This window comes from Trachinotus anak, unplaced genomic scaffold (genome assembly GCF_046630095.1).
Source record: "Trachinotus anak isolate AG129_WGS33_773 ecotype Australia unplaced genomic scaffold, CSIRO_AGI_Tana_v1 ptg000007l, whole genome shotgun sequence".
Lineage (NCBI taxonomy): Eukaryota > Metazoa > Chordata > Actinopteri > Carangiformes > Carangidae > Trachinotus > Trachinotus anak.
In genome coordinates this window covers 8,629,244-8,642,759 of record NW_027273858.1, presented here as the reverse complement: position 1 = coordinate 8,642,759, position 13,516 = coordinate 8,629,244, and the positions used below count along the sequence as shown (strand labels likewise).

Here is a 13,516-nt window from a genome sequence, read left to right as displayed (position 1 = left end):
AATAAACACCTGTGGTCAAGGTAAATAAAAGCATTAGTCAGTAGTTGTGGATCCCAGAAGAAGGCTGTGTGCTGTGTGAGAGACAAAATAAGAAAGATATCCTGTGGCTTCCAACTTTTTCATTGAGCGAACATTTTACAAGTCAATACAGCCAAAATCACAGCAAAGTCTTTGTCTTTAATTTATGTGTTTAGTGGTTTTGTTAGACAATGTTGCAGTTATAAAATCAGGATTTTAGCAGCAGTAGAGCTGCAGCTTGGAAATGGCTTGGGAGTTAACATGTAGTGTTAATTGGCCGTGTTTCAGTCACTATTTCAAGCGCGTTTGGAGAAAAACATGTAAATGAGAACAGCTTTATCAGAAATTCGGCTGTATTGAAATACTGTATATGTGAGCACACAGAGTACGAGAGAAGCAAACAGATAAAGGGCTGAAAGCAGCTGACAAAAGGCAGAATGCAAATATGACACAATGATGTTGTTTACAGAGGTTACCTAACCATTTTCACCAACGTCCTCAATTTTGCACAATGACCATACGTGATCCAGCCATATCCTAGGTTTTGACCTATAGATCTGAAGAGCAGATCCTCGGTCAGTTTTGAGATTAATGATGTATAACTGAAATGTTCAAATATATAACTGAAGGATTATAAACAAAAATTATATCCACACCGACAGTTCATCTTAAGATTGTAGATCATGTCAGCCTGTGGCTCCTCATTCACATTTATCTTCACAGTGTTTCTAATCCCTGTTTGAGCTTTCTGGACTGGGCTGCACTGTAATGTATGCTAATCAATCAAGTCTCAGCCCCCTTAAATGTGGCAAGCAGTCCATTCCAATAGTTCTCATGCCTGCCAAACCAATTGGCTCAAGAAGAACGATCTATGATGATGATCTGTTATGGTCTGAATTGTAATGAAAGTATTATGGTTAAACGTTTCAAGTGCAAAACTGTCTGCTAATTTGTGCTAAAAGACATGTAAAACTTTTGAGAAGTCAGGAATTTGCATTGGCTAATCAAATGCAGTACTGAATGAAAACAGGATTTGGGACAACAGAGATTGAGATGATGAGTTCATCAGAAGTGCGTCACTATTATCTGTGGAATTCATTTAGCAAAAAAAAAAAATCCCCAGTCACCCAACTTTGATATAAGCTCATCTGTCGTTATAATAAACATGCTGCTGTCATGCTGTGAGCTAAATTACTTGCATTTCACTTTGCTGTGTTTGTCAGCCCCAGCAGGAGTTGCTTTGTGCCAAAGTCACTTAGTTTTTCACAACAGATTAAAAAATATTCTTAAAGGACAAAGGAATGTTAACAGGTTGTTATTAGGTTTTCAGACTCTTCGCTGTTATTAAATCGCAGTTTTTGACAATTTTAACTGAGAGTACTGTTATGGATGAGCAATTTCAGTAGTGCAGGTAACACAAAATATAGCACTGTAAATGTAAATTTGCTTGAGGGAACATGTGACACTTGATACTGCCAGACCTCAATAACGGTGTAGTGAAAATATGAATTTCTGGCCCCCTTTGGCACATAATGCACAGTACACACACAAACACACACACACACACATGCACACATCAGCCCTAATAAGTTTGTGAGGACACTCACTGACATAATGATTCCCTACCTCATTAACCTAACCTACATGGATAAATACTTAACCTAACCCTACCCCTACCCCTAACCTAACCTAATCCCTAAACCTAATTCTAATCTGAACCTTGAAACAAAGTCTTAACCATCAAACAGCTCTTTGAAGTTGTGAGGATCAGCCAAAATGTCCTCACACCGATGGTTTCACACCAAACACACACATAAACAGGCACAAATGACAAACACAGAAAAAGACAGGAAGATCTGTGCACACAAGTGCAACAACACACAAAGGAATTGTGAGCTGATGAGTCAGCTAAGTGAACAATTGATTATGTCACAATGTATGTATGAACTGGCTGCACAACACTGAGGCACATACTAGAGCAGACAAACACTGGACAAATGCACACCCACACACATAAACACTCCAGTATCCAAATAAACACACACCTACAGACCTCAGAAAAGCTCAGTTTTCAAATTGTTAACTATTCTTATTATCATCACCATCTTCAATGCAAGGAACTGGTTTTAACTTTCCATATTTATCACAGTTCAACCTGCCCGCTTTGAGTTGTTTTATGTGCAGTGAGGGGCTCAGCTAATGATCTGGCAACTCCCTCAAGACAGTCTAGTTCCACTTCATTACACTGGAATAAAAAAAGAATAGGAAAAAGAAGAAAAAAAGGAAGAACAAGAATTGCAGTGTCTGATTTAGCTCAAGGACATAAAAAACAGATCAAAGAAAAACACAAGAGCAAAGAAAAAACTTTTACATACACTAAGCTAAAACTACATTCAGTTTCCACAAAGGCACGTTAGGTGTTCCTCTGTCTTTATGTGCAGGCTAATGGAAACATCTCATTCAAAAACTTGTACAGTATCCGATCAGCACTTCATCTTGCCCAGAAAACCAACAGCAACCTTGAAATTATATATTATTGATATAAACTACCATAATAATAGCCCCTTTTATACAGATATCCTGCTGTATTGCCATGAAGAAGACCCCTCGTTATGAGGTAGCGACAGCTCGACTGACATCTGCATAAAGGGGGAACCAGCATGGCGGGACATACGCCAACACTGTTGTGTTACATGTCACACCTCCGATTCCAGATCACTGGCATGCTATCTAAAAAATCACACACTGGGGCAGCATTATTCTGGCTTGTTTGGTTCAGTGTAAACAACCAAAGGCAACACAGTGAAGGGTTTTCTTAAGGGCAATATAGTGAGATCTCTGTATAAAAGGGACTATTGATATCCTACACTTAAATCTTTAGCATTAACATTAATTAAAAAGCAACTCGACAGCTCATGCTATCCTAGTCTGACTCTGTGGTCCCCCTCAGAACATTTTGGGAAGATTAAGTATAATAATCGGTTAGTTAACTTGAACTCTGTTTTTTAGCCTTTATTTGTTTACATTTTGACAGTAGCAGTGGTGACATTGAAAGAATGCCAAAGTAGCTATTAGCAGTTCCTCTTGGAATTGTACCTATAAATGTGGAGACAACTATCACTTTATTACTCTGACACTAAAATGGACTTTAAAATCTTACAGTTCTCAGGTAAGTTAAAATTAGTGTATTTTTCTATGATTTGTGCATGTTTATTTGCGATAGACATCAGCTGATATTTTTGGAAATTGTGAATAACAGTAAATATTACAATATTTGTGTCATGTCAGTGTTCAGATTTTAGAGTTATGGTACAAATTGTGTTTTAATTGTCTTTTAATTTCACGAGCTGTGTGTGTCCACTGCTGCAGCTCCATCAGCTGACCATGTTGTTAAAGGCGCTGAATCAGCAGCCAAACTACAATATTTATTGAGAACTTTAAAAACCTCTGTCCTAGATCAACACTGATTCATTCTTTTACCTTGATCTTCAATGTCCAGATTCTTGATCATCCACTGTACAATATCAGAACCTGAAATGAGAGAAAGCACATAAACATGACTCACGGACATATCTAATATATTCACAGTGTGCTGAGACACATTTTTGCATATACAATGCAAATGAAAGGGAAAACAATGACACTCTTAACTCTACCCACCTCCCCTCATCATCACAGTGCATACCAATTCCTCTCGCCTTGCACCATGTGGGTGGGTAATGGGCCATCCATTACCAAATATTCTTTTCTGACATCCTCTCCAAGCCAGCTCTCTTTGGCTGTAGTCCATTAATATAAATGACCAGAGAGGTACAATGGCATAATGAAGCATCCATTGTGTACAGTAGCAACACGATTTGTCTGACTCAGTCACAGCACAGACATTTCACTTGCAATTGTTTCATTTAATAAGTCTTTGCATCACATCAGACATTTCCAACTGTCACAAACAAAAAACAAGATGTAAATGGGCCAGAGGAGAGAAGAGGAGAGGAGAGGAGAAATGTAAAACCAAGCTGAGGACAGGGCAAAACACTGCACCTGTATTAAGTTTTCACAATAGATGATGACTATTTTGAGTAAAGGTCCAGAGATGACCATATATCACCATTTCCATTTCCATCTCCATCCCATTTCAAACTTTTCCATCTGAGGCTGCCACTGAATCATTTTCACATCTCAGAAAAACAGAACAGCATCCTCTGCCCCCTGTTCATTTTCACACCCCACTGCAACATGTGACTTTGGCACTTTGACTAAATATATATTTTCCAAGCTATTATTACTGTCTGTCATGCTGACAGGTGAAGGTGTGTTGAGGAGACGAGACTGGCAGAAGGCAGAAAAAAAGGTGTGAAATGGAGACATCAGGGAATTCATGCAGTGAGACATTTAGTCTCCATGGCTGTCTCTCTGTCCATCAAACTGCCTTTCAGTCTGTCTGTGTTTTGTCTCTCCATTTCTCTATTGCTGCACCCCCTTACTTTTCAGCGCCCCCATAGCCAGATGAGATTTCCATGGATTAACATCATTAATACAAGCCCATTTTCACACTATCAAAGTTGACCCACTTTCTAAGAGAGAGCTTAAATGAGATGTGTAAGGTAATCCTCTAACAAGGCTGTTCTCAGAATTGATTAATATCATAGCCATAGATTGGGCTATGCATGTATATGTGTGTGTGTGTGTGTGTAGGTGTAGGTGTGCAGGCTCAAGCATGTGCATGTATTAGACTGTGACATTAATATAAACAGAGAGGTAAATGATAAGATCAATTATTAATGATCCCAATAATGCAAATATTGGATAACCGATGCAGCAAATGGTCACAGCATACAACAAAGGGCAATGTGCAGAGCGGAAAATTAATACTTGAAAATCAAGTAGAAGTGATGCAAGAATGAAATGAATGAAAAGTCACTATAATATTTAGAGGCTGTGAAAATCATTGTAGTTGAACCATATGAACCATTGAAGCATAATGGTTACACTCTATGGAGTTTTCAAATACTAAAAACTCCATAAAGGAGAATTAAAGGAGAAAATATGTGACATTTTATAATGCGCTGTTAATTGTACACGCAAAAGCGGTAAAAATCTGTAGGATGTGAATGTTTACTGACCTCTGGTCTGTGTGACATTTGTATGAGCATTCATAGGAAACAAACTGAGACAGCAGCAGAGTTGCTTTTAAGCTATGGTTGTGTTGCTCGCTTTAGGAACAACCACAGGAGAACACCTAACACAAAATAGCACAAAAAGACACTAAAAACACAAAGAAGAACAACTCATACTATATGTATACACATATATACTTGAAACTATACCTACAGGGATTAACAGTACAAAGCATAGTCAGATACACAAAAAAAAGGTAGCAAAAATATATTTTACTAACTTGGCTCGACAGTACAAGAACTACATTTACAACAGTTCTGATATAAAACTACCCTGAGGATGGGATTTGGATACATCAATTCTGGCCACAGTGCAGTCATTTGAGAGTAAGTGGTATTACTGTAACAAGTGATTAAAATGGTAAGTGAGGAAACCAATGTATATAATTGAAATGTGTGAGTCAAACAAGCTGCAGCAACCTGAGTTCCACTGTTCTTACATTGCGAAACATTGCACATTGACACAACTTTTCGTTTTCCTTGATGTTGTCTTGATACAAACTGCGCACATTTTGACAAAAATACTGTAATGCTTATGATTATGGTGTTGTTTTTAGATGATATGGATGAAGCACAAGTATAGTACCGTAGTGAATGGTATGTACTGTACATTATATAGATTAGGTGCAAAACAGTGCTACAAATCGAAGCCATCTATTGCAATTTTATCATGTTCCTAAAGATGTACTCATGCACAAAATGCACTCATTGTATGATATCTTAAAAAAAACACAGAATGCAGATGGAGCTAAGCTAATGTTGCTTGGCCAAATGGCAAATCATTAATCAATATAGCCGTCACTGTTTTTTAAATTAAGACAAACATACAAACACTGTGTAGCAGACCTGGCTTCAAAAAGGACACAAAAAAAAAGAACTTTGCATCAGCTGCTCTTTACATGCCCAAAGCATCGTTTCACCGACGTCACTAACGCTAAAGTTAGTGATTTAAATTTATCTGTGTCTGTGCTCGTACGTCGGTGCTTACTTCCCAACCTTTTTTTAATCTGTGCCCCATCGTAGCCATCCATGTCAAAAGGCCCTGGACATGTCACTGGTTGTGACAGACCAAACGTGGCCCTTTGTTAGCAGTGATGGCGACCAGTGGTGGCTCTGGCATTGTTGGTGCCCTGAGGCAAAAAAATCATGCAAGAGGAAGATCTGAGCACATTTGGCAGGAACAAGCACTTGTAGGAAAATCGGAGAATTACATTAAGAATTGGGATTATTAATTTACCAGAAGATTTTAATATTATACAAGGATTTGGATACCATATTGATTAGTAGCTGTAGAATACAGCTACTAGCTACTAAGCCACGAATATACAGTTTTAGTTTAGTAGCCTACTGTAAATTTATATTCCAGTTTACAGTGCATTCCAGCGCTACATACTGACTGACTTGTCTGACAATTGAAACATAAGAGCATGTAAATGACAACAGCTTTAAAGGGATTTCGGCTGTGTTAAAATGCTGTATATGTGAGCACAGAGTAAGCAAACAGATAAAGGCCTGAAGCCGGCTGACTGCGGCTGAATGCAAATGCAACACAATGACGTCATGAATATGCTAATTTGAGTATTACATCACCGAGCTACATTTAGCAACTTTTCCACTGAAGCTAGTCGTTTACAGTAGTTCCACAAGTTTTCAACTACATCCTCAATTTTGCACATTCACCGTAGGTTTTGACCAAGTCTGGTTATATTCGTATACAGTAAAATAACAGTGATATCCTCAGTCTTCTAAGCTCTTGAATGTCATGTTTAACTGAACTCATCTCTTATGGAGCACCATGGATTCTCATGTATTAGGTTGCGCAGCTCAAAAATCCAATATGATCCTCTTGACATTCTGACACTACCAGTGTGAAATGCAAAACAGACAACTCTCTAAATACTTTCAGTGTTTTGTTTGGCACGAACACAGTACTAGTTGGGTACTTAGTGGGTGGGAGCCAAGTGGAGGAAGAGAAAAACAGAACAGACCAGAACAGAGAGATAAGAGCCTTACCTGAAAAAACACTGGGGATCTTGGTTAGAAAACTTTTCACTGTTCGGATAGGGATGCCATTTTTCTCATCCTGCATGCGTGCTATTACTTCCTCCATCTGGACAACACAGGGACAGTGGGAGAGAGAGTAAGAGAGAGTGAGCACTTTTTCACGAACTTGCCTTTGTTAAGTGGAGGCTGTGTGTGAGCAAGCCAGAAAGAGGTAAACAGATACAAACAGGTTTCTGTGTGCTTCAGCCATGTCTTCAGGGAGGAAGCTGGTAACTAACAGTCAATACTGTCAGATTTCTGCCTCTCGTTTGAAAAATATCTCTGATTTCTGTCATTTGTCACATAAAACTGCCAGTAAGCAGCACTTATTGAGTTCTGCAACAGTTATTGAATTTTGGAGGTCTAGCAATGAAGTTTCTAGTTATTATCCATCACAATATGTTTGTGTCCCAAAACACAAGCCACACACCCAAACTCTGCAGAGCAGAGAATGAAAAACGACATTTTTCTGACATCAAAAGACATTTCAGACACAAACAATCGTTGTTCAGCATTGACTGAGTTACAAATCTGAACCAAAAGCTGCGCTGAGAACTGACATGCACAGGCGAGTAGACACAGACAGGCACACATGCAAACACACAAACATTTGCAAACGTCACTGGGACAGAAATGTACTGGGAGTTGTCTCAAGGGCCTGGCAGGGCAACACAAGGCAACCACGTTTCCAAGAAAACAGGAGGGGAGCAAAGCAGAGAATAGAGCATGGCCCCGATACAGTGCGTCAGCCGGATCGGATGGCAAGAAATCTCCCCAAAATCCTCCCTCAGGGTAAATACATACATATGGACACAGTTCAATAGCACGGCAACAAACTGATATGTACTACACGAACAAACAGGCACACATTAACGAACACAAAACATGTTTTAGTGATTCTATCAATGTCCATTCTAACAGAAAGTAACAGAGAGGTGATGGTAGCATTTTTAGAGAAAGATTAATCTGGAAAAAAAGGTCATTGGCATGAGGTCTCAGACGTAATTAATTTAAGTGTCATTTTTTTCATTGTAGAGTCTTTGCTTCAAAATGAAATGGTTTGGCATTAAAGGCACCATATGGAGAATTAGAAAATAACTGGAGTGTTTCACCCTGTAAATCTTTGAATCAATCAAATATTTCCCTCAGTAAACTCTTAAAATCAATTCTAAACATCACAGTGAAAAGAAGCAACTGACTGAGTCTTAACTATAAGGTGTATTGTGGACATTTTTCCCAGGGACTGTGGTAAAAATCAGTTAATTTTGTTCCTCAACTAGACAACCCTTGTCTATACAAAGAGAATTAAAAAGTATGCTTTAATTAAAGGTGACATACTTGACAATAGTGGACATTCTGCAGAGATTTATTTTGAATATGCTGATGGAAATGAAAGCATTCCATCACTTCGTTCATCACTTCATCTTTTGCATGAAATGTATGCTATTTAAAAAATGGAAAACTATGTAGCCAACGTGGAAAGAGAAAATAACAGGGAAAACGAAATAGATCCCTGGGGAACACCTCATTACAGGGTTCTGAAGAGGAAAGGATTGGTCAAAGATAAGACAGGAATCTCTTTGGAGAGTAAGAGCAGAACCAGTCATGTAATGTTGTGTGTTGGGTTTAAAATGGTTTTTTTTTTTTTTTTGGTTTAAAATGTTTCCCTTTTAGATTAGTCCTGACATTTAACATTCGTCATAACTTAGTGTGTGGTGTCTGGAAGCTGTGACTGTGCACTGAGCTGAAGTGTTATGTTGTTCTCACAGGTCTGACAACATGGGCCCCCACAGTTTTGTTTCCTCTCCATCTTCGTGTGACACACACATGACTTATCAGTAGAGCTCATCTGGGAAAGGCGACACAATTTGAATGCAGCCAATTTCATTTCGTACAAATCAAGGTTTTGTGTGGGTGAATTTCTGCTGCCATATTGGTGAGAAAGGAGCAGTTTCTGATTATGAAAAAAAAAGATGGGTTTGATATGTAAATCTGTGAGTATGGGGTTTGGTAGTTCATGAGCTGGTACTGGAGCATATGTCATAATGAAAGCTTGTAGCTAGTCAAATAACCTGGAGCTAAAAATCATCCCAGTTAGTGATTGGAGCCTAATTGACAATGATGGAGCACAGGCAAATACTGTAACTACAGAGCTGCTGGGAGCTGAGAGTTAAAGGGCCAGCTATACTGAGAGACAGAAATAAAAACAAAAAAATACACGTTTTCATGTTATGTCAGTCTGTGCTGTACACTAAATTAATGGGAGGCAAGGCTGAGGAAAAAGGCTGAAGGAAAAAGGGCGCATCTCAAAGATAATATTTGATCACAGCATATTGGAAGCTGGTGAACTTCAGAAAATGTTGACATCTGACGGCTGAGTATCAAGTGGTTTAATTTTTCTTTGGTGTTCCTCCACGAATACAGGGTAAAGTTAAAGAAGGTGGTATTCTAACTTGACCACGCTAACATTAAAACAAAAACCATTCAAGTACTAATATAATCGCCTTATATAACTCAGTCTTGTGAACCGACGCACAGAAAAACAAAATTTACCAGAATAAGTGTGGCTTGTAACGCCAACCTTCCCTCTGTATCCAAGTCTCACTGTCTTTCTCTGAGAGTTAGCTGGCACTGTGAGACGCAGAGCAAATAAGGACAACAGCAACAGTGATCAATACTTCACACACTCTCTCCTATCTCTGCAAACCCTCACCGCCTACACATGGTAAAATGCCACCAGCGTGAATATTCAGGATCTAAAGCTCTTGAAGTCGGGATGCTCTCTGGCTTCATGTTGTGAGGAAGAGAGGAAAAGTCATTTCCCTCAAGAGAGAGGGAAAGCAGGAGTCTCTTTCTCTCTCTCTTTCTCTGTCCCCCCCCACCCATCCACCCACCCGGAGCCGTCTGACTGCATCTCTGCAGCCTCTTAACAGATAAGAGTGAGTGTTTTGGCTGCACAGTGTGAATCATTGAATAATGATGGCACAGGACTCAGTACATATGAAGTGACTAACAAAAGCCCCGGATATAAGCACACACTGAGCATCAGCACATGGCTCAAAGCACTTCAAAGACTATCACTGAGGGCACTCACGGTGCAATCAAAATGTTCTGAAGCACCATTTGGAGCAAAAAAACATTCCAACCTGGGTTTGTAAATCAATACTGGCCTCTTAGATGTCTTTTTAGCCATTGTTAAGTGCACCATAAGTCCACTTATTTGACAGGCTTTTTCTAAGAAAAGCGAGGAGATAAAAGAGCGCGTTATTAAAAAGGTTCTATCTTGAGCACATCAGGATGGTAGGAGGTTTTCAGAGGGAATTTCACCAGTTTTTGGGTTTTTTTTAATATCCTAGAAAGCTAATTTTGAACTGGCCTTTATTAGTAACCTCAACAAGGAAAAAAGAAAACAGGTTGTTTTGCTGCCTCGGTGCTGATGATGGAAGATGGTAATGTTGAATAGGTCCACACATTTTAGCACAACCAAAAGTAAATAGTTGTTACATCCCTGTGGTTTAGTGTTGTTAAGTGTATACCATATAAACACGATCTTTCCCAACCCACCTGCCAACGCTCCTATTTTCCTAGTCACCTGCATTTCAAGGTAATCACCGACGCTCTGCCATTTTGTTGTTTCTCCCGGGAAACTCCCATAATTTAACCTTTATTATGAATAAAGGTTAAATAAAAGCCAAAAAAAAAAGGGCAAAAATAATTAACATCATCATTCTAGACATTTCTGAGAACTGATTTTGAGAGTTTTCCAAGGTTTCAGTGACGGCGGTGTGTGGGTGTATGAGGTTGAGATACGATGAGCACCTTTGTGGGCTAACTGAGGCAGGTGAATAAACTGCCTGGAGAAACAGGGCTCGAAAAATGCCCTACATGACACTGACATTTGAAGTGAGCTGCTACATGTAATACAAGAGTATTCATTTGTTGATTATTCCCCACAATCTCCAGCTTGCATGAGATAGTTTCTTAACAAGTGAAGCTATTCCTCTAAATTGTTGACCTAGATTTAAATGAGGGAAATAAATCATCAGGACCTGATGAACTCAAACTTATTTTTCAACCAGTCTTAATTAGAATCGTTACCTACATCAGCTTTTATTCTCTGAAGACAGACTAGTGTTTATTAGAGCCTGAATGATCCCTCACTATGCATTTTTAGTAAAGAAAAAACCATGACTCCCACGAATAAAATGATGCACAGAGGCATTTGCTTGACCTGTTGACGTAAAGGTGACACTACTCTCAAATACGATTTCTAAAAAAATGTATGTACATATGTACATTTGATTTTTCTAAGCACAGCTTGTCTTGTCAGTTGGAAATTCACATAGAGTTAATTCCCTTTTCTGTCTGTGCAGTTAAAAAAAAAACAACTCACTCACTGTGCTGCTGAGGAAATTAAAAGCTCTCCTATTCTCCTTCTTCTCCTCCCCCTCTTGCCTCTACCTCTCCCCGCTCCCTCTTGGTTTATGTTGCCTGCGCTGTGATGGGTGAATGTTACTGCATCAGATGTGCAGGGAGAATGGTATTACCTTGACAGTGTTATCTGAGGACAGGGGTGTCTACACAAGGAGAACAGATATTTCTCCCAACTTGGCGTCAGAAACATTACAGAGGAACACATGCATCCACTCACACACGCCCAATATTACATGATGCATAGAACAGTCACATTGCAAGCAGATAATACACACACACACACACACACACACACACACACACACACACACACACTCAGAGATACATATTATGAAAGCTTATGAACCCAGAAGGTGTGGATTATTTTATTGTGAAACCCACATCATCCAAATAGGTGAACAACCCAGCTGAAGTCTGGCTGCCTCAGGCAGTGCGAGAGCAGCCTGAGTAGAACCTGTGGCTATACAGCCTGACAGCTCTACTAGATAAAACAGTCTTTGCAGTTGGTTGATCTCATTCCCTTCTCAACTGCAGTTTTTGGCTCCATGGATGAGGCAGAACCTGTGGTGGAGGCTGAGCGATAATATTTCACATTTTGTTTGCCTTCAAAAACCAGCAGCAGTTTACAAAAAAAATATATATACAGCAGCCTCTCAGATCCAAGGTCAGTAACTTTAAATAGGATCAATACGATGACAACAAAAGGATTCAGCGATCTACACTATAGCTGCGTTAAAGCACTGTGAAATGCTATGTCACCACAAATGAATCACACATCTCTCCTAGACAGCTTGGTGCATTTGCATATGGCGCAAATCCAAAAACACAGTGTTCTTCATGCCATACTTCGGAGGATAGAGGGCGGACACAATACAGGCAAAGCAAACTGTTAATAACTTCTCAAAGACTTGTACTCCCAGTGCAGTTTTTCACTCACATATCATGAGCTACGTTATTTTGCCTGATATTATTCTCTTTGTTTGACCAGGTTCTCTTCCTGTCCAGCCTTGGCCATCTGTATACAAAGGTAACAAACTCAAGTGATGCTGTTCCTCAGTGGTGACCTAGATTTAGGTGAGGAGGAGAAATCAAACTCTGTTTTCAAACAGCCTTAACTGGATTATCTCTTCCTATACAATCTCTAAATCTCTGAAGGCAGTCTAGTGTCGATGTGAGAGTGAAGGACCTTTCTTCTCTACCCATCGAGACACATTAAACAGACGCAAACAAGTGAATGATAAATGCAGACTCTTCCGAGACCCCACTCAGGAACGTAGAGGTCAACTGCTCATTTACTAGCAAACACAGAGGAGATATGCAAAGGCACCAAAGGCATTCATACTGTAATAGCCTTTGTTAGACAAGAGCATTTCGCATGGGCATTGTAGAGCTTTTATATTCACCACAAGCCCATACTTGCTAACTTTTAGGTTTCTTGGGTGGAGTAAATCTGCATGTAAAATATGTGTGTGAGTGTGGATTGTGTGTCTAGCTTGTCTTTCATACACAATCTGGCAACTTGGGCGTCAGACAAACACAAAAAAACTTATGTATCCGTGTATATTGATTATTTATACTAAAGGTTGAGGGTCATGCAAATTATGGGAGTTTCCCAGGAGAGACAAACAGAACAGGAGGGCATCTGTGATTACCTTGCAATACAGGAGACTAGGAAAATAGTGTTGGCAGGTTTTTGTTTTTTGGGGGTTTTTTTTCAATCAATCGTAAACATTACAGCAGTAATGACACCTGCTAGCAATGTAAAACAGCTTTTGGATAATAAAACATACAGAAAATCCTCACATGACGCATCATTAAAATGAAATAAGCCATATATTAAAAGA

At 39.3% G+C, this 13,516-nt stretch overlaps 1 protein-coding gene and 1 long non-coding RNA gene across 5 annotated transcripts in view; one reads left to right on the top strand and one right to left on the bottom strand.

Moving 5' to 3' along the window:
- rgs7a (regulator of G protein signaling 7a) overlaps positions 1 to 13,516 on the bottom strand; it is a 52,764-nt gene that overhangs the window by 19,685 nt on the left and 19,563 nt on the right. For all 3 annotated transcript variants that reach the window (XM_071480275.1, XM_071480273.1, XM_071480274.1), the window contains exons 3-4: positions 7,209 to 7,305; positions 3,499 to 3,549 (exon numbers count right to left, since the gene is read on the bottom strand). In XM_071480275.1, the coding sequence (XP_071336376.1) occupies positions 3,499 to 3,549; positions 7,209 to 7,305 (148 nt within the window). The remainder of the gene's footprint in view (positions 1 to 3,498; positions 3,550 to 7,208; positions 7,306 to 13,516) is intronic.
- The window catches only part of LOC139622735 (uncharacterized), a 31,821-nt gene that overhangs the window by 14,163 nt on the left and 4,142 nt on the right, over positions 1 to 13,516 (top strand). For both annotated transcript variants that reach the window (XR_011691368.1, XR_011691367.1), the window contains exon 3: positions 12,661 to 12,699. This is a non-coding gene — a long non-coding RNA (uncharacterized lncRNA). The remainder of the gene's footprint in view (positions 1 to 12,660; positions 12,700 to 13,516) is intronic.